This window comes from Uranotaenia lowii, chromosome 3, assembly GCF_029784155.1.
Source record: "Uranotaenia lowii strain MFRU-FL chromosome 3, ASM2978415v1, whole genome shotgun sequence".
Classification (NCBI taxonomy): Eukaryota; Metazoa; Arthropoda; class Insecta; order Diptera; family Culicidae; genus Uranotaenia; species Uranotaenia lowii.
Window position 1 is genome coordinate 311,098,082 of NC_073693.1, and position 27,866 is coordinate 311,125,947.

Genomic DNA, 27,866 nt, shown 5'->3' on the forward strand with positions numbered 1-27,866 from the left:
TTTTATTCAAAATGTATTTTTATTCATAAAAATGTAAAAAGCACACCACACACCATCAAAGCTTACAAAAATCAGTATCAATGTGCACGTAAGTTTTCGGTTTCTACTAGAAGCATCTGCGGACTCCCCAACCATCAGTCTACCGTTTCCGAGATTGTTTTCGTCAGCTTGGCCCTGTCCCCGGAATTAACTCCGCCACTGCTAGTCCACGCGTTGCCATCCTTCATGGTACTTGCCGTTCGGTTGTCCAGGATGGCCAGTGCTTTCTTGGAATTTTGCACAAATTCCATTAACCCTCGGGACATGAAATAGGGTTTGTTAATGCCATCGTTTGTTTCGCAGTCTTCGCAGAAGCAAAGGAAAATGGTATCGACGGTCATCTGCAAAATGAACATTGAAGTTAGAAAATATGGTATTGGTTGAAGCATCATTAAAAAGGAAACATCACCTCATAAACCGTCATGAAGCAGTGCGCAACCAAATAGGCAAATATTCCCACCAATATGATCGGTACGTAGGGATGATGCATCCCGGACTTCTTCTGGATCACCTCCATGCCGATGAGACAGGTTACAACGACGACGAACACCTTGGACAAGATTAACACGAAATCTCCCACCGAATTTATGGCAAACACTCGCAGGGCGTTGCTCGACAGCAACCGGAACGCATTCTTGCCCCCGGTGCAGAACGGATCGCCGTGCATGGCCGTCATGATGTACGCGTTGCGCGTCAGGTACTGCAGAAATTGTTCGAAGCACTTCAAACAGCACTGACAGCACTCGAAGATGCAGGCCGTCACGCGGTTCTGGTGGTCACGGGTGTAGTACTGGAAAATCGAAAGAAATTTGAAGGAAGTCAGTGAACAATTTTACAATTTAAGATGTTTCAAAAAAGAATTTAGGATTTTGAGTAATGTGTTGTTTCAGCGTACTTTTCCAAAAAAAAAAAAACAGACAAAGCCGTTTCATTCAGTAATAATTTTTTTTAAAGGTTTGTGAAAGTTCAACGTTATATCATTTCGGCATAGATTCTTAAAATACGAAATACGTTATGTTTTACGACTTTACAAAGGTAGCTGTTTGTTTTTTTATAAATCATCAAATTCTCAGATTTTGTCAGCACATTCATCACTTCGACTTTCTCAATTGTCGCCTGGATTTTGAGTAGGTATTTAAACGCGAGATTTGCGCAATAAAATTAAATTTAGAAGAAAGGCAATTTCATACCGGTTCTATTGTAAAATGGAACACGAGTGGGTTTGGTCAGACTTCTTTGTTCAACTCACAATTTCAATTCTTGTATAAATTAGACCCAAGAATCGACCAGGGATGCAGATGTCCTGTGTCTCAACAGTCCACAAAGCGGAACAAACACGATTGCTGGCGAAAACAGTAACAGCAATAACAAAAAATCACATCCACCCCGACTGGAGCTGAGTGAATGACCTGAAGATTCTACAAACAGCACCATACACCATGCCACAGAAGATGATTTGTACAAAATATTTCGATACCGACCTATTTTATTCAAAACGTTTGCGCGATCATTTAATCAGTGCCATACACTATGCTAATCGTATTCACAGCGACAGAATTTCATCGCATTTGCACAAATGTGGTGTAGTCTATGGCCCGCTAATAACAATAAAGTCAATTATTAAAATACATAAAATTTATTCAGAATGAGTGTTAGCTGAGTAAGTTTTACTCAGCTTGCTGCTAAAGATCTGTTCAGAATTTTACTGGAAAGATATTTCAGTTTAAATTTTTTTAAGCGTGTGCAAAGTGCTTTTCATTCAAGCCGTCAAAAACAAACCAAAATTTCAAATTTCCCAGTGAAAACCAATCATCCACAACAGGTTGCTGCAGTGATTTGATTCTAAACTTAAATTTCAACCAACCGAATATTAAATAATGTTGTTCGATGAGCTCGATACGACGGATGAGGAATCCGATTTGGTGAAGAAGAAAAAGAAAAACAAGATGAATGGAAGGCTGAAGCTTCATACGAAGGAAGATTTTTTCCCGGAAGGATTGTACCGGGGGCCCAATTCCGGTTGTCCCCTTCAATTCTATTGGCCGGTGTACGTGAGTGGCTTTAAGTTTGTTTCGCCGGATCGCAGCACCTGGTACGATCAAGTGGCAAGTTATTTTGCCTTTTTCGGATTGCCCACCAGGATGATATACTTTTGCGAGTCGGATGAAAAGCTTCTCCAGTTCCAGTTGCAATACCAGGTGATGGATATGCTTGTCTATTTCGTTTCGGAGAAGGATTACGCGAAAGCTATTAGAATCTGCCATCGGGGAATCAACCATGGTTACCTGATGAATGTAACCTGCGGTCGAGTTCACGATCAGTTTGATTGGTCCAGAAGTTGCTTGTTCAATGAGGCGGCCACCGATTACGAAACTATTCAAGATACTTACCTATACCCGCTGGAGTTTTTGGCCGAAAGAATATTCCTAAAATTCGGGAAGGTTGAATTCGTCTCTCGGTTGACTGCAACGAAATTTGCAGTTCAATTCGAAACCAAGGAAGAGATGTACAAAGCATTGAGAAGTCAAATGATGTTTGTCCCATTCGATAACTTTTCCGTTCTCTGCAAGCAACGTTTTGTTGAGTCTGATGTCCTGTCAGACATAAGGCGTTTGATTGCAACGGATCCTTTCTTTATGGTCATGTTGCCGAAGCCACATATAATAAAATTTTTCCTTCAAGGAAAAACGCCTTATGTGGGAAGCGCTTGGAGGCAATCTCGGTACCCAATCCTATCCGAGTGGGCAAAAGGACAGCTGGCGTTGAGGAAAAAACCTGCAACTCAAGAGAACACCATTGCCGCAGTGCAGGCTCAAATGGAAAATCTACTTATCAATCCGAAAAACATAAAGCTGATTAACAATTTTTTGAGTGCTCGGGGCGCACCTAAAACTTCCCGCAAGTTCGCCAAAAACTGTGTGCGAAAAATCCTTGAGTGCGAATTGACATCAGATACTTGAAAGCAAATAAATAAATGATAAACGAAACTAATAAAGGCTGTTAATTTTTTTTAAAATTCAAATTGAAAAAAAATTTTTCTATCTAAATTAGAAATGTGATCTGAATTCTGAACATCCCTTGTTCTGATTAGGCATTATATTTTCTGGCTCTCAAATCTAAATTCTATAGAAGAACCTCTTTCGGTTTTGTTACGTGTAAATGATTCCGAATGAAAAATGTCCCGAAAAACAATTTTACACCCATTTTTTTTAATGGTACAGTTCATAAAAATAGGAACAGTATATGACCCTAATCGGCTAATTGTCCTTTTTTATGGGTGACTGGTAACTCCATTCAAAAAATCTATAAACGAGAAATTGTAGAGTTTCTCATTTTAGGAAAAGTCAGAAAATTTCATGTGTCTAACTTCAACCGTTCCTGAGATATCGCATCTAGACGGTACAGTTCGGGTCATATATACCCCAACCGCAAAGGAAGGTTTATTTTGTTTTATCTTTTTGAAACGTATTCGATATTGATCTATCTCGTACTCGTTTCATAATTTTTATTTTTTCATCTTGCTTTATTTAGTTTTTCTTTTTTATTTTATATTGTCTGATTTTATCTAGGTTATCTATTTTGTCATGTTTCATCTTTTTTTTATTTTATTGATTTTTTTTATACCTTTTCATTCATACTTTATTTTTTTAATTTTTATTTATCATTTTTTCCCTTTTAACATTGTTTTAGTTTTGTCTTTTTAACAATCTTTTTTTCTATTTCCTCATATTTTATTCTATCCTAATGTATTTGTTCATTTGATTTTGTTATGTTTTATTTGGTTTATCTTGTTTCATTTTGTTTTTCATTTTTTATAGGTATTCATGTTCAATCTATTTTTACCATTTTCATCTTGTTTTATATTTTTATAGGTATCTTAGATTATTATTTTTATCTTTGTTTTATCACCGGGACCCTATACCTAATCATCTACAATTTGAATCTATCATTTATAATTTTAATCGAAAATAAAAATGCGAATTGAGAATTGGGTGAAGAATTCAAATTTGCATCTTAGATTTGAATGACCAGAAAAACTGAAAAAATTGTCCTAAAATCAACTTTAGGATACCTTAAAAACATCACAATGATTACCATGTGCTTTGAAGTGAGTTGTAATTTATTATTTATAAAAGCCAATTTCTAAATATACCATGTAAAGCGACCAGTCGTTTTTTTTTTAATTTGAAGGTGCAATTTTTGTCATACATCCATTGCTACCCATCCACTGTAGACCGTTTTTGAGCATCAACAGGAAGAATTTCGAATCATATTCCAGTTGAAAGGTTATCATAATTCGTGCGAATAAGCGATCATTTTGCTGCTCCCAACTACCTTATAATGAATTTTTTTTTAAAAACTCACCATGACCAGTTTGAGTATTGCTCTCAGAAATTGTACCACGGCTATGATGAACGACCCGAGCGCTACGGTTCCCATGTGGTAGCGCACTAAATTGCCGAAGCTCTTCAGTATCGGGCTGCCCAGGTTGGACTTGTTTCGGGTGAAAAACCAACAGGCCACCGCCCCGGCAATGACCATGTGCTGGCAACCGATGATGAACTGACAGAACCATAGGAAGGCCAACAAATTGTACCACCGGGTGAACAGCATCGTCGAGTCCTTGACGTACTTGGCGCTCTGGTTGTTCTCCACTCGTAGCATTCCGGAACTCTCGATCCACATCGTGAAGTACACGAACAGGGTGATGACCGCGGCGATCGATACGAAAGTCTGCAAATGTGATAACTTGATCAGTAAAATGTGAACTTAAATAGGTCAACCCAGTTTTTACCAGGATAGGTTCCAGTAGCAAACAGGGCATGTTGGAGATGGCTTTTCCGGCCTCCTTGAACAGTTGAACTACAAGTTTGATCCGTTTCCTCATGACCAGTATGATGAGGTACACCAGAACCGTCATGATTGTAGCGGCAATTGCGTAGTACAGATAGTTATTGGTACGAGTTTTAGCTCCTTCACCGGCTTCCGATGGAAGTTGTCTCTTCTCGAAGTCCCATTTCACCCAGAGCCAGATCGTGCCCACGGAACAGGACGCGATCACGGCAATCAGCACCAACCAGACGATCAATCCCGGAATGTATCGTAGCAAAACTAGCGTGAGTAGTGAAAAAACGAAAGCGATGGTGCACAACCACAGGACCTCCGGGTAGCACGTTTCCAAATCCTCCGAAACCTCTTGGAAGTAGTTGCGGAGACCGGTTTTGGTGGCCACCTCTTGGGCCACGTTTTTCTTGAGGACGCAGCGGTTGAGGAGTGGTTTGCTGCAGGAAACAGTGAAAAGTTAGTTGGTGCGTTTGCCACCCTTCAACGTGACGACTTACTAGCCTTCGAAGTCCTCACATCTTGCAACACACTGACGATGCAGGTCACTAGCGATTCCTGAGCTATCTACCAGCAGATATTTTTGTTCCGTACGGTCAGTTCCCTAGTTGGACAAATATAATTAATCAAAGAAAATAGGTTTTTGTTTGATATTTTAGTTGACATTTTTTTGTTCACTTTGCAGTTAATAGTAAGTCTGAATAGACCTGAATTATGGAAGGTCGTTGAACAAGAGCCACTGTAGGGAGGGAGCCATTTAAATACCATTGTACCGCAGCCATGAAGCGGGAACGAAGTCGTCCGAAGCCGACCAGAACTAGATTGGGGTCATCGGATTGAGGATTGTAAGGTTGTATACACATTCTCATGTAGCGTTGAAGTTTTTGACGAAGAATACTGACACTGGATTGAACTTATAGACTTGATGACATCGCAAAGCCTATTCCAAAGTCCTGCAAAGCCTCTCCCGCCCGGGGGCCTATAGTTTTCGACATTAAACTCTGAAGTTATGGCAAGTAAAGATTTTTGATCGAGAGGCTCTATAGACGGGGAAGTTGGATGACGTGGAAGAATGATGACACGTGCTCCCCAGTCGTGCGTCACAGTTCATTGTGGTACCTTTTTCCGCTGGCTTCAAGATACCGCGGTTGACAAATTCATCAGATGAATCCTGTGGAGGCATTTCTCCAAGGAGAACTCGAAGAGGAAATAATCATGGATGTTGGTATGTCGACTGAACCATGCGTTATACGTGCTGAAATAGTTCAACAGAGTCATTCGTGTTTTTGGAAGGCAGTAAAAAGAGAAGATCTGTACTTGCTGGTACATTTATTTCTATCTAATTCGCTACCTCAAATACTAAACCATTTCCATAGTTACGATTACTAATTGTTTATTCATTATAAACAAACATCATGCGTGTGTTCCTATTCATCTCACCTCATCGAAAACTCCTCCTCAACACACGCATTTCGCAGCCTTTTAGCTGCCTCCGGCGACTCTTCCTGAAGATGGGACTACTCCTCTTCAACGCATGCACCGGAACACGCTCTCGCCCATATTGCAACTCGATGACCTTCCATGGCACCAGTTCGACGACCTTCACCGATATCTGGTTCGACGACCTCCACCGAGATCTGGCACGACGATCTTCCAGTGCCTTCCGGTCCGACGACCTCCCAATGGCTCTGGCCCGACGACCTTTCATGACTCTGGTCTCGACGATCTTCCTGCGGCTCGAAGCTTCCCTTCGCCTCGACGACTTTCCTTAGGCCTGACGCTTCTAGTAGCCCAGCTCGACGACTTTCACTTGGCTTTCCAGTCCGACGACCTTCCATGGCACCGGCTTAACGACCTTCCGTGGTCCCGCTCGTAAGTCCTCTAGTGGCTCCTGGTTCGACGAACACCACCTGTTTCCTGACTTGACAACGTTCCATGATACCGGCCCGCGAACCTTCCATGGCTTTCGGTACGACGACCTACCAGTGGATATGGCCTCGACTCCCTTGCTGGCACCGCCCCGACGATCTTCCAGTGGCTCCGGTTCGACGACCTTTTCGGTTCCGGTTCGACGCTCTTAATTTGGCCCGACGCCTCACCAATGGCACTACGACCTTCCCCTGGCTCCCGACTTGCCGACCTTCCAAGGATCTGACCAAACGACCTTCCGTGGCACCTGTCCGACGACCGACCTCCCGTGTTTCCTGACTTGTCGACCTCCACCTGGCTTCCCGGTTCGATGACCTTTCAGTTGGCTGTTGGTCCGACAACCTTCCACGGTTTCAGGCTCGCCGACCTCCAGTGGCCCCGGCTCAACGACCTCCATATGGCTCTGCACCGACGACCTTCCAGTGGCTCTGGTTCCTGCCTCGATGACCTTCCAATGGTTCCTGGTTCGTTGTCCTTCCGGGCTTCGGTTCTTTGTCCTTCCTTCGGCGCTGGCTATTCTTGCCACTGTTATTGAGATTTGTCTAATCGAAGCAATCGATGGGACATATAACAACACACACACAATTATTAAACGAGTATTATAAGTAGATAACCATGGAAATGGTTTAGTATATAAGGTAGCGAAATTACTTAAATAAAGTATGTATTCCAAATTCGTCCACCAACCAGAACAAGTCTCTCCTTTCCACTGCCAAAGTGCTTCCCACAACAGGTTAAGGACCCAGCACTAGTGGAAATGAGGAGAAGCGGAATCAACAGTAGCAAGAAGTGCCAGCGCCGATGGAAGGACAACGAGCCGAAGACCGGAAGGACAACAACCAGAAACCATTGGAAGGTCATCAAGGCAGACCCACTGGAAGGTCTTCGATGCAGAGCCATATGGAGCTCGTTGAGTCGGGGCCACTGGAAGGTCGGCGAGCCTGGGACCGTGGAAGGTTGTCGGACCAACAGCCAACTGAAAGATCATCGAACCGGGAAGCCAGGTAAAGGTCGACAAGCCAGGAAACACGGGAGGTCGTCGGACTGGTGCCATGAAAGGTCTTTTGGTCAGAACCTTGGGACGTCGGCGAATCGGGAGCCAGGAGAAGGTCGTAGTGCCATTGGTTAGGCGTCGGAAGGTCGTCAAGGCGGTGCCATGGACGGTCGTCGGACTGGAAAGCCAAGTGAAGGTCGTCGAGCTGGACCGTTAGAAGCGTCAGGCCTCAGGAAAGGCGTCGAGGTGGAAGGGAAGCTTCGAGCCGCAGGAAGATTTCCGAGACCAGAGCCATGGAAGGTCGTCGGGCCAGAGCCATTGGGAGATCGTCGGACCAGAAGCCACTGGAAGTTTGTCGTGCTAGATCCCGGTGGAGGTCGTCGAACTGTTGCCATGGAAGGTCATCGAGTTGCAGCAGGGGCGAGAGCCTGATCCGGTGCGTGCGTTGAAGATGAGAAGTCCCATCTTCAGAAGGAGCGGCCGGAGGCAGTTAGAAGGCTGCAAAATGCGTGTGTTGAGGAGTGTTGAGATTCGTCTCATCGAAGAAATCGATGAGATGAGTAGCAGCACACGCATGATGTTTGTTTATAATTAATAAACAACTGATTATTTTATTACCATGAAAATGGTTTAGTATATAATGTAGGAAATTATTAGAAATACAGTATTCCACATTCTACCACCAAGTAGTACAGATTTCTCCTTTCCACTGCCCAAAGTGCTTCCAACAACAATTCTTCATTCGTAGGAAACGGCACTACTCGGATAATCCTCGTGGTTAAAGTTATCCTACCCACTAGATCAGACCACGTTCGATAGCAGATATTTTTCAACCATTAGTGCCAAACTGGTAACGATATCTAAGGATATAAATGTAGGCCTTATCCTGATTGTAATAACCAAAGTCTACGGAATCTTCTAATATAAATGCTTAGTTAGACGAGTAGTTGAAGCGACTTGATCGTTAAATCTTCCTCATATCTATCGATTTCTCCGGAAGGAGCTTGGATCCGACTTAGACCAAATGGAACATTCTACAAAAAAATTACCTCGAAATTTGAAACTGTTTACCTTTGAATCGACTCTTAAATAACTTGAATGAGCTTTGAACCATTCTTCTGTAAATCGAATACATCCGAATGTCAAAACACCAGTTATTTTGAACAAAATACAGTCTCCTTTCCACTGGTTTGACATTCTGATGTTAACAGTTTATTTTTTTAAATTTTAAATGCAACTGTTTTATTCATACGCGGTGGAATTCAGGCTTGGTTCCTAGGTACCTAATGTTGCATCAAGAACCTAATTTTTATTGACCGTAATGAAGTCATCAGAAACTGTCACAGCACAGCTCAGAAAAGGTCAATTGATTGCATGCGGTCCCGCATTGATAAATACGACCATAATTGGGCTTTAGAGCAATCGTTTTCATTTAAGGTGAACCGTGTAATGACTTCAATATCTTATTCAAGGGCACCAGGAGATAGGCACGTATACCATATGTAAGTTTGTATGCTCTAACGATTTTTTTTCCAGCCTCTAACAGTCACTACATTCTAGTGTGGAACCCCCATTACCTTCGGCCTTACCTTGCACGAGAGATCCTTATCTGGTTTGTTGTCCCGGCCACACACATTGGCACAATCGTCGTAGCCATTTATTATCCGATAGACGTCGCCAAACGCCATGCAGTAGATAATGAGCGCCAACTGTCGTCCGTCGTCGTATGTGGTGTGTACCGGAATCGGTCAGCCAGCAGCCCGCCGAATGTCATGTCACGCGGTTTCGGTTCATTTGGTTCCAAGGTTAGAAAAAATAGACAACAACAAAAGAAAAATCGTTCCATGAATACACAAATAAATCAATGGGGAGGGACCATGCAAGGCACTTATTAATAATGCAGTTTGATGTTTTGCCAACGGGTTTGAATGATTGAATCATCACGGATGTTCGTGAGGGAATTTCTATTTCAGAGATGCTAGATTCACTTTCAACGATTTTGACAACAAAGCATCAATCTGTCGCCATTTATAATTCTTTAGTTCATTATCATACCAATATGAAGATGAAAGCTGCTTTGAATCCTATGAACAAAATGTCAGTACAGTGTCGATCCGTTTCAAATGCATTGGAATCACCTCGTTGTAGCGAAGGAGATTGTGATTGCTAGAATGAAACAATCATAAAATTGATTAGACCGCTGCATTGCTATATTATTAAAAAGAAGGTGCTCTAGAATGACCAGTCAAAATGACTTGTAAAGGGGAATTTTTTTATAACATAATATTTAAAACATAATATATAACTTTTTTGGAAATATTTTTTCACCATGGGTGCACGGAATCACCTCATTTTTGACGATTGCGTGTATGTCATATATTGAATATTTCATACAATTTCGAAAAATTAAAATACATTACCAATCCTACCGGAAAGTAATGTTAAATGGTTATGGGTTTTGACCATGGATGCATGGTTTCACTTAAATAAATTAAATTCATAAATTGAATTGTTTTTCCTAGAAAGTTTTTCAATTGGTAAATATTGCATTTCAAATACTTATCATATGTAACTGATTTGTAAGCAAATCAGATTTAGGACTGAACGAGAAACTCACCACAACTTGTTTTTTTCTGCACATTTTTCTGCATAACAAACCTAATCCTCTACTGAATGAAAAATGAAAACGTTTAGATATTTATTTCATGGAAATATTTTTACTGCCAGAAAAAAGATCTGTTTTTCAATCATTTTAACTGTTATAATAATGTACGAAATCAGTTTTTTTTTAAAGTTGTAAATATAGTATGTTTGACAGTATTGAATCATGCTAAAAATATTTTTAAAAAAAGTTCGAAACCAAATATGAAGTAGTATGCAGCAAAGGATTTAGAATTTTTTTTAAACTTTTTATGGCTTCTACAAAAAATTACATTTTTTTTTAATTTGCTATTTCAATTTATCAAAATGTTATCTTGAACTCAAAATCCATGAGTCCTGAAGTTCAGTTTTTTTTTAATAGTATAGGTAGTTTAATTCGAGTATCAATCAATTTAAACTGCAAAATTTAATTTTACTACGCTTTGAAAATCAAAAATAAATGTTTCTATAAATGATACTTTCGATTTTATTTTAATAAATTTAGAAATCATAATTTTAAATTCCTTTTGCATTTTTTTCTTATATTCATTTTGAAACTGAAATTCCTTAGTTTAAATTATAAAAACCCGATTTAATACACTTGACAGTGGATTGTAGCCTTTCTTTCAGCCTGTAAATTATATTTGGGTATATATAAAACAGAATGAATTATGAATTATGATTAATGAATTTCATACGCAATAAATCCAAAATGAATTTAGGAATTAAAGATTCAAAGTTTTTATTAGGATAAAAGTATTTTTATATGATCATAATTTTCATATAAATAACCTTATTTGCAACTAGTTGGAGATTTTTGAATGATTAGATTCTGGAATATCATGTATGATTCCGTTTCTATGCCATTATAATCTAACTCAATTTACTCCTTTTGGAGTTACAGCATATGATATCTTCAAAATGGAAGGGGTATAAAAATTAAGAATACAATTTGAAAAAAGATGCCTGACCATGTATTTCAAATAATTCAACCTCTCAAGTAGAGGAATCAAATACATAGATAAAATTATTGGAACAAAATTTCAATTGCTAGAGTAAAATACGATACCAAAATGCAGAAAATCGGTAGAATAAATTTTGAAAATTAAAAGTATTGAAAATTTTGAAAGCGTAGTATTTTTAATTTTGTTATTTTGAGATTTTTATTCTGTTTTGTTGATTTTGTCTATTTCGTTAATTTTGTTAATTTGGTCATTTTTTCAATTTTGTCAATAATGTCAATTTTTTCAATTTTCATAATTTTGTCAGCATTCTTAGTTGATAAATTTTGTCAATTTAACCAATTTTCTAGATTTTGTCAATTTTGTCGATTTTAACAATTTTCATGATTTTGTAACTTTTTCAAATTTGAAAATTTTGTCAATTTGGTCAGTTTTGTTAATTTTGTCAGTTTTATCAAATTAGTCAATTTTGTCAATCTTGTCAATTTTGTCAGCTTTGTCAATTGAGTGTATTTTGTCGATTTTGTCATTGTCAATTTGGCCAATTTTCTCAATTTTGTCAATTTTCTTCGATTTTGTAAATTTTGTCAATTTGTCAATCTTGTCAATTTGGTCAATTGGATCAATTTTGTAAATTTCGCCAGTCAATTTTGTCAATCTTTCAAATTGTTAAATTTTGTAAATATAGTGAATTTTGTCAATTTTGTCTTTGTCAATTTTGTGAATTTGGTCAATTTGGTCAATTTTGTCGATTTTTGTCAGTTTTATCAATCTTGTCAATTTTGTCAATTAAGTGAATTTTGTCGATTTTGTCATCGTTAATTTAGTAAAAAATTTTTCAATTTTGTCAGTTTTATCAATCTTGTCAATTTTGTCAATTCAGTGAATTTTGTCGATTTTGTCATCGTCAATTTTGTCAATTCTGCCAATTTTCTCGATTTTGTCAAATTTATAAATATTATCAATTTTTATGATTTTTTCAGCTAAGTTAATTTTGTCAAATCAATGAATTAAGCCAAGTTTGTCAATTTCGTCAATTTGGTCAATTTAATCAATTTTGTCAATTTTGTCGATTTTTGTCAGTTTTATCAATCTTGTCAATTTTGTCAATTTAGTGAATTTTTTCGATTTTGTCATCGTTAATTTAGTCATTTTTTTCAATTTTCTCAATTTTGTCAGTTTTATCAATCTTGTCAATTTTGTCAATTTAGTGAATTTTGTCATCTCTTTTGTCAATTTTGTTAATTTTGTCAATTTTGTCGATTTTGTCAATTTTTTCAAGTTTGTTAATTTTGTTAGTTTTATCAATTTATCAAATCAGTGAATTTTAATCCAGTTTTTCATCGTCAATTTGGTCAATTCTGCCAATTTTCTCGATTTTGTCAATTTTATAAGTTTTGTCAATTTTATGATTTTTTCAATCAAGTGAATTTTGTCAAATCAATGAATTATGTCAAATTTGTCAATTTCGTCAAATTGGTCTATTTAGTCAATTTTTTTTTCTGTTTCTTCAACTTTGTCAATAAAGATTATTAGCTTTTTAGCTATATATGCATGTTCCAAAAAAATCCCAAATGCTTCAAACTCTACTATGGAGGGCTTGGTGGCGCTACTGTTTGGTTGTCATCTTCCATTGGCTTCAGCAAGTGAAAGTTCAGATTGACCTCCAAGCCGTCATCGTTTTTGCAAGACACCAACCCCAACAACAACAACGCAACGTTAGATCTGAAGAGAGGAAGAGAAAAGGGAACAAAAAAACAAGCTCGAGAGCTCAAAGCTCGAGAGGATTCAGTAGCATTTGTCTTATTAGATTTAATTTGCTTTCACGGGCGAAATACTCTCCTGTCGTTGCTGCTTAAGAAAAAGCTTCGTAAGCACGAACGGCACGTGAGAAGATGAGAGGATGTGCATACATCGTCCGCGTACCCGTGTTGTTTTCCCCTTCTCAGAGCAATCTGTTCCTGAATTTAATGTTGGGCGAAGTTACTATCGCTTTCGTACCATGCAGTGTGGGCATGACGTACTCACCAACGACTTCATTAATTTCGGGGCGATGGGATGAATCATCCAATAGGATGAAAATCCCTGAAAAAAAAAAAAAAAAAAAAAAAAAAAAAAATTAATTTCGGGGTCGTACCCCTTGGTGAAAACCATTTTTATGTTCAATGATTCGGAGCTTCGGTTCCGAAATTTTGAAATGGTTCGGTTTCAAACTGAACCATTAAAATGAGAAAATATCACCATTAGCTGGGAAATTTAGAACTGTCGTCTTCCTCCTACACGGTTTCTGTCACGATGACATCAAACCTGAGTGGGAGTGAAGCCTGTCTGTTCTCCCTTCCACTCATCGACAGGTCCATACTTTTAGAAAGCAAGCGCGTATCTATGACGTCACGTATAATTTGACGTCATATATACGATAATCTTGATTTTAGTGATTGCTGGTTGTGGCTAGCAAGGCCAATTGACACGTTTTTTGGAGTGATGATTTGAAGATAATTACTATGAAAATTTATTTTTCAAACTATTTTGTTTTTTTTCTTTCTTTTATACATTGAAGAGGGAAAAAAATCAAATTTTTTAAGACAAAAATCATTTTTATTGTACTTCCCAGTTTCTCAAAAACGTGTGGACAAAGTTTACAAAAAATCACACCAACACACACAAATACACTGACATCGTCTGAACTCGTCGAGCTGATTCGATAGGTACCTATAAAGGTATATCTAAGACCCATAATTAATGATCTCCCAAATCGACCGATAACTATACCTTTCTGAAAGAAAGGCAAAAAACAATTGGTGAATCTAAATTGAATAAATGTTTCAAATTTTGTCTTAATTTCAAATTTTGATATGCTGTTGAATATTCCCCTAAACGGTTTTAATAAAGACTCTGTAACTTGTTGTCCATATTTTTTTTAAACTTTTGAAGTCAGAATTCGAGATGCAAAAACAATGTCTGGGGAATGGTTTCTAACTAGTTGTTCATTGCAACAAGTTGCAAAAAGATTATTTTTTTAGCACTAGTCATAAATCTACCCAACGGGGCTTGCCAAGTTGGAAAATTACGTCGAGTGCTGAAAAAATCGAGTTTTGCAATGAATGGCATACACAATTTTTTGAAAGTTTGAAAAATCCATTGAAAATCTATTGATTGACCCACGAGAAGTGCATCTGGCAAATAACCACATGTCAATGACTATGCAAAATGACTGAAAATTTGTGATGAAGTAGATCGTTCACTGTACTTTTGCAGACAAAAAAAAAACAGTTTGTATTAAAAATTATCGCTTTTCGATAGTGTTTTCAGTATCCAAAAGTTAACTTTTTAGCACTGAATTGCATAAAATACAATTATAATAACGATCCAAAATTTAATTTGATTTTTTTTTGGAAATATTGACTTTTTCAATATATAAAAAATCTCTACTGAATTCTAAAGAATATATTTCTAAAACTTAGCTTAAGCAGAAGACAAGTTCTTCGCAAAATGGTAGGGTCAACTTAAGTCAGGGTGGCCAGTGAGTTTCCATTTTCAAATTCCCGGTTTTCCGAGGTTTTCGTTTGAGGGTTTTTGGGGCCGGAGATGGTTTCTATCAAAGTTACAAACCCCTCCGACTCCGGGAGGGGGGCTCCCACACAATATTCACATAAAATATGAAACAATCCATACAATTTATTAGAAATTTTCATCAAATTTTCCACACAAACGTATTTCGCTATCACTAAATGATTTATTATGGGGATGAACTGGTTTTGATGTATTTGGACCAGTAATTGTATTTAAAAATAATTGAGTAGGAAATTGGGGAGGGGGGGGGGTCTTATAAATTAATTGTAAAATATATAAGAACTCGAACAATTTTCCAACGATTTTGATAAAATTTGGCATATTATTTGAGATTATTCAAAGATTTTTGTGAAGGGGGCTCCTATACAAAATTGTCAAAAATATGATTAAATTAGAACCAGTTTCGAATAAAATTTTTCAAAAATTGATAAATTTTAGTGTTTTAACATGATGAGAAGATTTATTGCTTTGGCAAACAAGTTTTGATCTAGATATATGATATGGTTTCTAAAATGGTTTCTAAAATACTTTCAAACCGCTCCGACTTAAAGGAAGGTGGGCTTCCATACAAAATTTGGTTTTGTATGTTATGGGCCGTTATGAAGGCCGGGAATAGTTTCTATAATACTTTCTAACACCTCCAAATTAAGATAGGGGAGGGTGGAGGGAGGCGGGTTTCCATACAAAACTAATAAAATTATGATACAATTCAAAAAAATTCCGGAAACTACTAAACCGATCAGCATGAAATTTGGTGTGTAGCCGTTTTTAAAACAGGGAATAGTTTATATAATACTTTTAAACCTACAAATCCAGAAACTCTATTGAAAACTGCTGAAAGTAAGTAAAGTCATGCTAAAAAAATTCTCATTGTTCAATTTATTTAAAAACTACCTTTGATCATAAGATCTTAGTAAAAAAAAGTTTGCAGAACATTTTTCAACCGAGTTGAGACTTCATGGATGAATAACTGAATTTATATCTCTTTTTTAACGTTTTATTAACATTCAATTTTTTTCATCAAATTAATTCGATATTTTAGTCGGAATCTGCAAACTAACTCCCCCAGTTTAAATGTGTTTGTTAGATATATGATAATTTTCTCAAGGTTCGCTTCAGCAAGTTTTCTAAATTTTCGTGTTTTTCTGAAAAAAATAGCTGCTGATGAAGACTAGAAGTTTATCAATTCTGGACTAGTGTATAATAGTTCCAGTTATAAGATAGATAAGCCAAATATTAGTCTTTGAGATGTGCATTCAAAAGAAAACTGTCTGATTTCAACGTATGAATTCACATCAGAACTATAAAGTCGGCGGCATTAAGAAATTTCACTTTCACTTATTTCTTCATTCAGATTTTTAAGTTCTATTTTTTCCAGATATTCGCAAGGAAAGTGCAAAATGGTGCAAAATGGGTCACTACAGTGCACAAAATGCGTGAGCTTAGAAATAGTTTGTGGTTGAGAAATTTTTCTACGACGTTTGTTTGCTCGACAAAAGTATGTGCTGAGTCTCAAAAGTCTCAATTTTTCAAATATTCCCGACTTTTCAGGGCATTTTAATCATTAATATGCAATCCCGACATTTTCCTGCTCTTCACAAATGTTTAACAATCCTGGAATAAACGACTATAGATCGTAAAGTTTCTGAGAGAAAGTTCCGTCATGATCAAGTGAATGTATTTTAGGATTTAATAGGTTTATATATCTATGGGGGAAAATAATTAATAATTAATTTTCCCGGTTTTGATTTGAAATTCCCGGTTTTCCCGGTTTTCCCGGTCTCATTTTAAATTCCCGGTTTTTCCCGATTTTCCCGGTTCGCTGGCCACCCTGTTAAGTTATCATGAACAAATATCATGCTTTTTTTGTTCTTATATCTGTTCATAACTACCCAAGTTTACAAGAGGTAGTAATGAACACTTTTAAGATTCTAAGTGTTGGCAATATTTCTACAGGAATCTTAACATTGCGTCTAGATACGATTTGTAGTCTTTCAAAAAATCCCCTTAATTAGTCATAGGGAATTTTTTTATTGACAAAGGAACAAGAAATCTTGCCCATACAATCTCATATTCACAGATTTTAGAAACTGATAAAGTTATGATGTATAACAATTTATTTTCAAGATCATGACGGTTATTGGTATTTTAAACATTAAACATAAGTTTAGATTATCAAACAATGCATAAAAACAAGTGTTCATAACTGCCCCGTGTTTTGAAAAACATGGGCTATGAGAAGCAATCCACTGTAAATCAGTATGATAAATGTTTAGCAAAAATGTATATTACACTTGAAGATGCATTTATTACTGGCTATAAAACATCTGAAAACAACATTTTTACTGAATTTATTGTGACAAGGGAGTTACATGATTGAACTTCCTTAGAACAATTTCAAATTCTAGAGACGTGGATTTTGTGAGCTGTAGTAACACAAGATATCTGTAACACATCAAAAAATTTGTAAACATGATTTAAAACTCCATAACGATTTGTGTAGAATGTTTTCCTATCATTTATATAAATGTGATGAAAACCTTATAATAGAACCGAATTCGTCTAAGGGTTCAATTATTTGAGTGTTATAAAACAACAAAATCAATTTGTATATGAAAATTTTGCCATATGCCGACGAAAATGGACAATCAAAGTCTGGAAAACCTTGAATTTTTGTCCGGAAAAACCTGGAAAAAACCAGGAATTTCAAAATGAAAAAGTTGTGGCCAGCCTGATTATTGGTATCTACTATTAACGCGCCTGCACTAGATTTTACTTCGGAAGCCAGCACTCCCGACTTCCGAAAGATTTGCGACAAAGAAAAGTGAAGTACTAGATTGTCGGAAGTATGTGTTTTGTTGCCAGTTCATCAGCGCAATTTTATTTTAATTCACAATATCTACCACTAGGGTCTTCATCATCACAATTTTATTTTAATTCACAATATCTACCACTAGGGTCTTCCGTCCCGAAAAAATGATTTACACTTGATTTTTTATTATTTTTGAAACTTTTTTTCTAAGCTTGAAATGAAGAGTTTGAAAAAAAAAACTTCAGTGTCTTGTCACAGACTCTAGAGTATGAATAGCTAGCGGTAGCTTCTCATTAAGAAATTAATAGATTTAAAAAAATAAATGTTTTGGTATGATTCGAATTTCAATGTAAGAATCGAAAGAAAACAGTCGTGAGCCTACAGGATAGTCCCAAAACTTTCTGTGAACTACAGGAGCAAGCCGTTGCGAGCCTACAGGACAATTTAACAGTTGTTTTCCTGAGGATGAAGATAGAATTGGGTTGTGTTATGGTAAAATAAGTGTAATTTTGAAAAATTTGTCAAATGTTATCATTTTTTGGTGATATTTAATTCCTGATGCGAATCAACCTCAAAAATATATATGCGCGTATAGGAATTTGTACCAATGTATGCCGTGACCGAGATTCGATATCTTGACCACTGGTTTAGAAGATTTGAACAGTATCCTCTGGGCAACGGTCGACGGTGGAAGAGATAATAAATAAGACGAACAAATTAGGAGTCACATCTGAGTAGACCAATTAGATTGACGATGTTTATACACAAATGTCTACTCCCGAAACTGTTTGAAAAATAGTTTGAATTTTTCCTACAAAAAGGGGCGCATAACTGTAAAACTCATTCCTGCATGAGCCTCAACTTTTGAAATAACAAAAACAAATCGGTTAGGTGATTCAATGTTTGGTCAATAAAAGAAAAATTTTTCTAAAGTTATTGAATAGTTGGCTTACCTCGACCGATTCTCCGGGAGACACTTTATCACTTCTGGTTCCTAGGCAGCAGCAAAGCATTTCTGGTTCCGATGACGGTTAACGACGACGATTGTTAAATTTGTGTGGTAAAATTGCGGATCCCATCCAGTTCGACTCCAAGTTAGCAATCCAATCGATTACGATTCATGTTCCAACCCATTTCTGAGATCTTTCCACATAACATGAGATGTTTTCAAAGATAACAACTATTAATGCGTCATGAATGGAAAAACTTTCACTATTCCTCGGACAAAAACATGAAAAAATAAATTCGCCGCTATCGCTTTCGGTGAACTTTAACCTGTCCCGTTTGGGGTTTGGGGTTGGCAAAACGTGAAAGTGATATCCCCCCCAATAGTTCGGACCGACTGTATCCTTCAATCGTTGGCAGCCAACTGATGTCCTGACAGCAGAACTTGAATGAATGCCTTCCCTAGGTTTGTTGGTTCAATTGGGGGTACACTCGCAGTCCTCGGGCCTATACGTTAGTTGTTTTCCTGGGGTGGTATGTCGGTATCCTGGCGTTTGTTTGTCGCCCAAAAGCATGGGGGTGGGAAAATAGCACCAGACGCCGCAAATATTAAAATATGTAGTTAGATATGTACTACTGCCAGCAAATCGGCGGTAGTTCTCGGAATGGTCGAGCAAATTATCTGTCTATAAATTTTATAACACTCGTGATGCTTTGGAGCTTTTGCAAAAAAAAATAGTTGTAGTGTAAAACCTTTTTTAATGTATTCGTTATCAGAATGAAGCCTTATTTTGTAGTTTTTTTTTGTTAGAACGCATCACGAATTGGAGACTCGTAATAGTTTACTACTTCTGTATAATATTTTATTTTATTAGTCTAAGAATCCATTTTTATTTAGATGATGTTAGATGAGTTGGTTGAATTACCCTATGAATAAACAAAATAGAAAAGAATAGGATAGAATTTTCATTTAGGAAATAGATCAAACCTGGTCGATAACAATCAACAATATTAACTACGGAAGAATCTAACTGCTGCATCGATGATGTTATATTAAGGTATCCTTTAGGCACGATAAACCTTTCAATGGCAGTCACACGTTCCGATATCAGTTTTCTGGAATTCAACAGAGGGTGTTGCTACAGAAACATGACTTTGATTGTAAAAGAAGTGAAATAAGGACTCGTTTCTAAACCACCTTTAGTGCGTTCTTCCAGACATAAAATAACTGCAGCTAACTAGAACAAGAAATAAGCTTTATTTATTTTCACGTACACCGAAGTGAGTGGAGCTGACTTATCGTGTAGTTAAACTTTCTTTGGATGTTACAAAACAGATTTATGTGTGAGCAGAAGCTGCACCTATGAAGAATGTTTGATTTTTTTTTTTTTAATTTTAAGATTTATTAATGTAAATTCTTCAATTAAACGGCTCATTTTCCACATTTTAATATAGTTAATTTTCATTGTTACCTAAAATTGAATAATAAAATTTTACCAGCTTTCTGATAAAATTGATTATGATTTATGAGAAAAAAGACGAAAAGGACAAATTGATGATCTATGAAGTGTTATTTGGTCTTCAGGTAGTTTTACTTCAAACTTCAATTAAAATTATATTTATTGCTCACGGTCTTCGATAGCTAAATATCATACAGTACAGACTGGTAACTTAAACTACGCTTAAAAGTATCCTGACTTATGTTTAAAAAACACACATATAATTCGGCATGGTAGGAGGGAAATCGCTGAGGTTCATTTCATGGCAAATTTGGAAGCGCATATAGCAGGAATCGCTTCTAGACTGACTCAAGTAGTTTCGTCTCGCCAATTGAGTTTGGTCCCATATTTGGATATTTTACCCCAAGCCAGCGAACGTGTGAATAGTACAATGCTTTTGTGTTTCTTACTGGAATTTCTAGCACAGTTTTTGCTTTGGCCACGGTTGCAGCCAAGTGTTCCTTGAATGTCAGAAATTTATCCATAATCACACCAAGATCCCTAATAACCCTACCAGTTATATACCAAATCAATCAGAAAACTGGTTAATTTTAAACATAGGTATTTTTATGTGCATTGCTCGATAAAGCTGACGAGGTATATGTACAACATTGATTAAAAAGTTTTTAAAACAAAAACAATTAAACTTAACAGCACATTGTTAAAACTTAATAATTATTAAAAATGTATTATCCTTTTATGGGAGTTTTGTAATTTTTTTTTTCAATAAAGAAAAAAAAAGGTATGATAGATTTGACTGCTGAATTAGAGCAATGTCTTTGATTTCTTTTTTTACATTCAGCAAAGCGATCACAACCAAAAAAAAAGTTTTTATTCACCAATCACTTATCGTTATTCCATAGACAGAACTTATGTCTGAGTCCCAAGAAATAATTAAAATGTCTTATAATTCTTCTTGTCTTTGTTCATGTTTTTCATTATTATAACATAAAAACAATAAAATGATCGAAAACATAAATTGGTTGAGCCTACCATGGAGCAGAGAACAGGAAAAAACTTGGACCACCTGCAGTATTATACGTTTCAAGTGGAAAAATTCGTAGAAAACATGCTAAGAAAAATGGTACTTGATGAGGGGATCACACGTCTAGGCCTGAAGCTTAACGGATTTTAAGGTTATGGCGCCTATACTCGCGCTTGAAAGTAAGAACCAAAGAAAAAGTTTATATTTCTACAACATGTAGATACCGAAATGTCGCAATTTCGGGTGAGGTTTTGTACTTTTCCGATCGCCAATATCGGTTAGCTCTCTGGAGCCACAATTATTTGAAAATCATACAATTTCACTAAATAACAGTAGCGAGGTTTTCAAAAATCATCTTAATAAAATTTGTATATGAACACACATAAGTAGTCCAATTCGGCCAAAATTTTGACTTGTATTTGACGAAATTTTTCAACCCAATAGTTGTGCACAATTAAACACAATTTCAATCATTTGCTACACAATTGCAATAATTTTCTGCACAATTTGTGTGATCATTGGCGTATCCTTTCTCTTTCTTGCAGTCCCCCGCTCATTACTGAATTAAACTAAACAATGCTTGATTTTTGCGGCGAATCTGAGAACCAAATTTGCCGAAAAAAAGGCTGTTTTTGGCAAAAAACATTAGTTTTCTTTGATAATTTATGTGACACTTTTCCATTATTTGATTGAAAAGTCATGTTGATTAAAACAAAATGCAACATCATTTTAGGAAAAATAATCATTTGATAATACCAAGCTCATCACTTTTTAACGAATTGGTGTAAGATATCCAAGATAAATATTGGTATAAATATAAAATATGTACAATTTTGAAACAGAACAAAATAAAATTCTGTGAAATCTGTGAAGTTTTTTAAAATTTGTAACACAGATTCTGTGATTAAAATTCGGGAACGTAGAGTTGCAAATTCTGGTTTCTCAATCCTCGCGTTGAGAGGGATAGCTTCCAGCAGCAAGGGACAGTCAATTCTCGTTGTAAGGAGATCCGCAACGACCAAAGCACGTGTAGCGTTTCTTCGGACTTGAAGCGTGTCCAAGTCTATCAGGCGGAACGATTCTCATAACTGGGTAAACGAAAAGAATCTTGCCAGTTCAGGTGTCGAAGGGCATATCGCATGAAGCGCCACTGGATAGCCTCGATTCGCTCAACTCCATTCTGGTAGAAAGACAGCAGAAGCATACTCAAGATCGGAACGGATTATGCTGTAATATAAGCTTTTTAAGCTTTACAGTCTTTAGCCACGCGAAACAAGAAACCAAGATTTCTACACAGTAAACGAAAATTACCGAGTTCGGTAATTTTTTTTTACCGTAATCCTAACATGTGTAAATCGTTAAACTGTTCGGTAATTTTTTCGGTAAAAAATAAACGAGCATCGGTAAATGAAGAATCGATTTACCGATGTTCGTTTATTTTTTACCGAAAAAATTACCGAACAGTTTAACGATTTACACATGTTAGGATTTCGCAAAAAAAAATTACCGAACTCGGTAATTTTCGTTTACTGTGTAGAGGATTTGTCTACAACGCAGTTCGTGTGAGGCTTGAACTCAAGCCGTTGATCGAGAATAACACTCAGATCATTGATTTGGTCAACCCGGGAGATTATTTCATTTCCGAGAATGTACTCAGCATAAAAAGGGTGCCGCTTGCGAGAAAAAGATATAATGGAGCATTTACCGCGATTTAGCGGCAGGCAGTTGTTGTCGCACCAATCAGCAAAATGTGGAACTGCCGTTGCAGGAAATCGATGTCGTCTTTACCACTGTTGGTGTGATACAGTTTCAAATCACCGGCATAAGCGAGTTTTTGGATATCGAGAAGCGAGAGAATATCATTTAAATAGATAACAAAAATTATTGGTCCTAAACGGCTCCCTTGCGGCATCCAGAAGACCCAAGAAACTGTCTCGAGGAGGATTCTCCAGCATGAACGGACAACTTTAGGCCCAAGTTTTCCGTATGTTTGGATTACGTGCAGCTATTAAGCCTAACACTGTTCTGAACTCCCAAACCACTCCAGTAAAGATCCACAGAAGCCCAAGCGACCTAGCTTTGCCAGAGCGATCTCGTGGTTCCCTTTATCAAATGCAGCAGACAAATCTGTATAAACAGCATCGGTTTGGGTCTTTCTGGCTTAGCTTTCTTGTAAAAAAGATGTGTACGTCAGTACATTCGTAGTAGTTGATCGTTTAGGCATGAAACCGTGTTGATCGTTTGAAAAGTGGTGTTAGCAGAATTAAAAAATGGGATCGAACACAACCAGCTCAAACAGTTTTGCAATAGCACACAGAGCTGAGATACCACAGTAGGGGAGAGGCGGGCTATATGCGCATATTAAGGAAAGGACTCATTTTCTCACATATTCCAATAGATATGAGTCTGAAAACTCTATACACACGAGCGGACATCTGTTTTACATACGTGAGAGCAGTTTTTCTGTTAAAATCTCTTACAGTTTTTGTGAGAATAATTTTTTAATAAAAGAAGTCAAAATAGCCGATTTCCGAAACTGGCGGGCTAAATGCGCATATTTATGTTTTTAGCTATATTTCATTTACACTTGTAATATTTTGATATTATTTGATTGAAAATGGTAGAAACGGATGTAAAGCATACGTCAAAGCTGAAATTTTGGTGAAATTTCTTACATCACTAGTTCTTTTGCAAGAAACACAATTAGGTATGCCATATGGCCATATTTCATGGTAATATTTTGTTCATATCGTATTTTTATCGGATCATTATGAAGTTCTTTTTTCGCTGTAAGATCGTGATTTGAGCGTAGATTTGATGTTTCAATGATAAAAAGTAAAAAATTTATAAGACTAATCTATTTTTCTTGATATAGGCATTTAACCTGCCTTGATATGGGCATTCAGAACCTGTCTCTTATTCCAATATCTTATCATTAACAACCTTGCCGAAAGCTTCAATTTGTTGAATTTCCGATTTCCAGATGAATAAGAAAGAAAAACCATTAAAATTTTTGTTCACAGAATCTGTACGCACGATAATTAAAGTTCAATATATTATAACAAAACTGACAAAAATCTTGTTTGAATTTTTAAATTTTTTTGGCTTTATAGAACAATCAAATTTCTTCATGCCATGTTTCAATAGCGTATTACCCTCAAACTGCACTGATTAGATACGTTGAATCTCCAGCCATATCGCCAATCGGCTGTATGCGCATATTACCCAACATGCGCATTTAGGAACACTTCCCCCTAATTGTTAATGTCTTTCTTATCTCCCTTTTTGTGAACAGGAAACATTATGGATTCTTTCCACAAGGCGGGGAAGATTGCGCCGTCCAGCGATGCTTGAAAGATATGCCTGATGTTAGCAGATGAGTCATAAACCGTTTCGATAAAGAAGCTGGTAGAGTTTTTGAGCCTAGAGATGAGACATTTCTCACAGCCCTGGTCAGTTGTTCTGCAGAAATGGACCCGCTTGTAAAAATGCTCGAAAATTACAGATTCCAGGGTATGTGGTAGCAATATCGCCGTCCAGGTACATGTGCAACAGAAGTCCGGATTCCTTTCACTGGTTTTTGGCATACTTCCAGAACGACTTCGGACAGCTCTTGAAATTTCGCTGTAACCGGTTCAGATATGGTTAGGTAGCAACGTTAGCTGGCTTTCTTATAAGCAGAGTTCAGTTTGCGGTATTCCTCTTTCGTGTTGAGGTACTTGTGCTTATTGTAGTTTCGAAGGGCGCACTTTTTAGCAGATTTCTGTGACCGATCTCTAGTAACCCAGGGAGTTCGTAGATCATCATCAACGCTGCGTTTTGGCATATAGCGATCGATAGTGTAATTAAGAACATTCAAAAATATTTCGGCATCCACGTTCGGATCAGAGAAATCATCTTCCCAATTGATAGCATCCAGAACTAGGGAGATAGGTTCAAAGTCAGCATTCTTGTAATCATGATAGAAGGATCTTGTTTTCTCTGCGGGAGCACATATCCTGGCAGCATCGAGTGAGATCACTAAGGCGGGGTGATGTGGGACAGCTTAAACAAGGGGAGCAGGAGCTAAATCGATAGTTGGATTTCTAAACCCTACGTTGACATTTTCGATATTATTGATTTGACGCAGAGTCGCTGTACTTAAGCTTTCTAAGAAGATGTTGGAGGATGTCGAAAACGAAGAACGTATGGGATCTGGAAACAGAAAGCCACTTCGCGAAGAGCACCATTTCAAACAGGGCAAGTTGAAATCATCAATAACGAGTATGTCATTTTCGGGAGAGCCATAGAGCTAACTTCAGTGAGGCAGCGCGAGAAAGTTTTAGCTAATTCCTGGTCTCGGGAACGAACAAGTAAAGTTTCCGGTCACCGAGATCGATGCGGGCCCTTAAACGTTTCAAATCTTCCCAGGAGTTGTCTCCGATCCGGACTGATAATCTGACTGGAAAGCGTGTGGTAGTTCAGCCATGTTTCAGTGAAGGCGATAATGTCATAGCTGGAGCACGATGTGAATTCTGTTCAATTTTTTCTATTATTTCGTCAGCATTGCTGAGATCTCTCGGACGGCGCGTGCCCGGATTTTTTTTTCTTAATGCCCATGCAGCAGGATCTATCTACTGCTTGGTATCACGGTGTTATCATTTTAACTGATTTCTGCGGACATAATCGAAAATGTGATCAGACACAATGACCGAATGTCATAGCTCTCTGGAGCCACGATCATTCTGATAACAGAAGTGCCTAATAGCCATTCAGCCATGTTTTATCTTTATTTTGTTTCGGTTATAGGTAATCGTTTCACCACCTTTATGGCATTCGCGACTTAACATCAACGTTGCAGTTGGTGGATAGTCATTGAAAAACTTAACCGGCACAACGGTGTTCGATGTTTACTCTTGGGATCGAGCTCGCAGACATCGGCTCAGGAACTGACTTGCAAACTAAGCTATATCATAAGCCAACAAACAGCCAAATTGTATCGTGTTTTATCAAAGTTACATGACCTTACATAGATAGCTTTCCATCCTTTCAGTGGGACCGTTTGAAAACACGAATTTCAAGAACTTTTGTTTCCTTTGATTGAAATAATGTCTATTATATTATTTTTCTGGCAATGTTCTCCACATTAATTTTTACTTTGGTGTAGGAATGAATTTAGAAAAAGCAAGAGAATCAAAATTTAATAACATATTCAATATCACCCAAATTCCAAAAAGCTTCAATTTAGTTCCGTATGAAACTTGAATGTTTATTAATAGGTTCATTGAAAAGCTAGTTAAATTCCAAAAATAATACCAACCAAAGGAATCTTAACAAGAGTCCTAATGAATCTAAGGATCGAATATACGCATTTGAAGGTGTTAAAAAAAAATTCAATTTCATGAGTAAAATTGGTAGGACGTAGTCCCCTGTCCTGGCTTTTTAACGATAAATGTGCAAAAATATTGTATTATCTGGCGTATTATTAGCCAGCAGCTGACGAAAAACAGAGTTTTGTAACATATAAGATTATGGATTCCTAAATTTACATATGAGCAAAAGTGCCTAAAAACAAACTTATTCTTATTTACTTCAAAATTCAAAATTTTGCGAATTACCTGCAACTACATTAGAAAGAAATTATCATGGTATCGAGACAAAACATGTTGAATTGTATCGAAATAAACATCGGATAGATGGCTTTGCCCACTTTACAAATATGAGGCAATTTTTAAGCAGAACATGAAGAAGTAAGGAAAGGTAACTCTTTTGAGGCCTCCGATTTTTGTTTGCTCTCTGGAGCCACAAAAATTCATAAAACCCCAAAAAAATGTTCTTTTGGGCAGCCAATTTGAAATTCCAACAATAATTAAGTATTTTAAGAAGCCAAACGAGTAAATTTATAACGTTAAGATAGTTCTCAAGATATTACTGGTAATGTGTTCGATTCTTAAATGGTTCCTATAAGTCAAAAAAGAAGTAATAGGTTTTTTCTCTTATCTCTTGCAACTTGATTTGAAGCGTTTGAGATGTAAACAATGAAGAAAAGTATTTGAGAGTAATTTTGAGTCTACCTTAGCCTCTTTTCATGTGTTTTAAGTAAAACCATTTAATATTTCCATGCAAACATCATGCGATCTATAAGCCAGATTTTGCACAAATTTCAATTCATCTGACGATAGGGCAAGAAACAATAATAGCCTATAGTTCTTCGGTTTCCTACTTTCGAGCATGCGGTCATTTTGGAATATTAATTTTACAAGTGTTAAAATTACATCTATTCCAGGATTATTTTGACCACTTAAGTACATACCGCCTTACACATTCTTGTATAGGTCCTTTTTATACTTGATTTGTCTGTCGACAATTACCAATTACCAATAACGGTTCTAAAACAGCTAAAAATTGGCTCAAAATAAAGTTAGTCACTATAAATAACTTTGATCCGGCTACCTGAGCAGCTGCTTCCGCGAACGGTCAATCAACTTCAACTAGGCGGCAGGTCGCGAAAGGTAAACCCTATACATTGCAAATTGGTTCTAGCATCGAGAAAGGAAATAAAACACTTACCCCTTCTGGCGCGGCGCTCTTTTTCCGTTTCCTTTATAGTTAGGTCGGCCCAGTAACGGCCAACTCGTGACACCATTCCAGACCCAATTTTTTTTGC

At 37.0% G+C, this 27,866-nt stretch overlaps 2 protein-coding genes across 4 annotated transcripts; one reads left to right on the plus strand and one right to left on the minus strand.

Annotated features, from left to right (window-relative positions):
* LOC129755328 (choline transporter-like protein 1) lies at window positions 1-27,849 on the minus strand. 3 transcript variants are annotated; one of them, XM_055751759.1, is made up of 9 exons: window positions 18,745-19,148; window positions 13,435-13,491; window positions 9,860-9,970; window positions 9,394-9,513; window positions 5,382-5,485; window positions 4,835-5,321; window positions 4,405-4,773; window positions 449-829; window positions 1-380 (listed from the first exon to the last, which is right to left on the minus strand). In XM_055751759.1, exons 1-9 carry the CDS (start codon window positions 18,802-18,804, stop codon window positions 135-137), a joined length of 1,935 nt encoding a protein of 644 aa, XP_055607734.1. In that variant the 5' UTR covers window positions 18,805-19,148; the 3' UTR covers window positions 1-134. The 3 variants fall into 3 exon arrangements, with proteins under 3 accessions (XP_055607734.1, XP_055607737.1, XP_055607735.1); XM_055751762.1 differs by lacking the exons at window positions 13,435-13,491; window positions 18,745-19,148 and adding an exon at window positions 27,770-27,849; XM_055751760.1 differs by lacking the exon at window positions 13,435-13,491.
* On the plus strand, window positions 1,814-3,000 carry LOC129755329 (uncharacterized). The gene has a single exon (XM_055751763.1). It carries the CDS (start codon window positions 1,917-1,919, stop codon window positions 2,997-2,999), a length of 1,083 nt encoding a protein of 360 aa, XP_055607738.1. The 5' UTR covers window positions 1,814-1,916; the 3' UTR covers window position 3,000.
* Window positions 27,850-27,866: the final 17 nt, after the last annotated feature.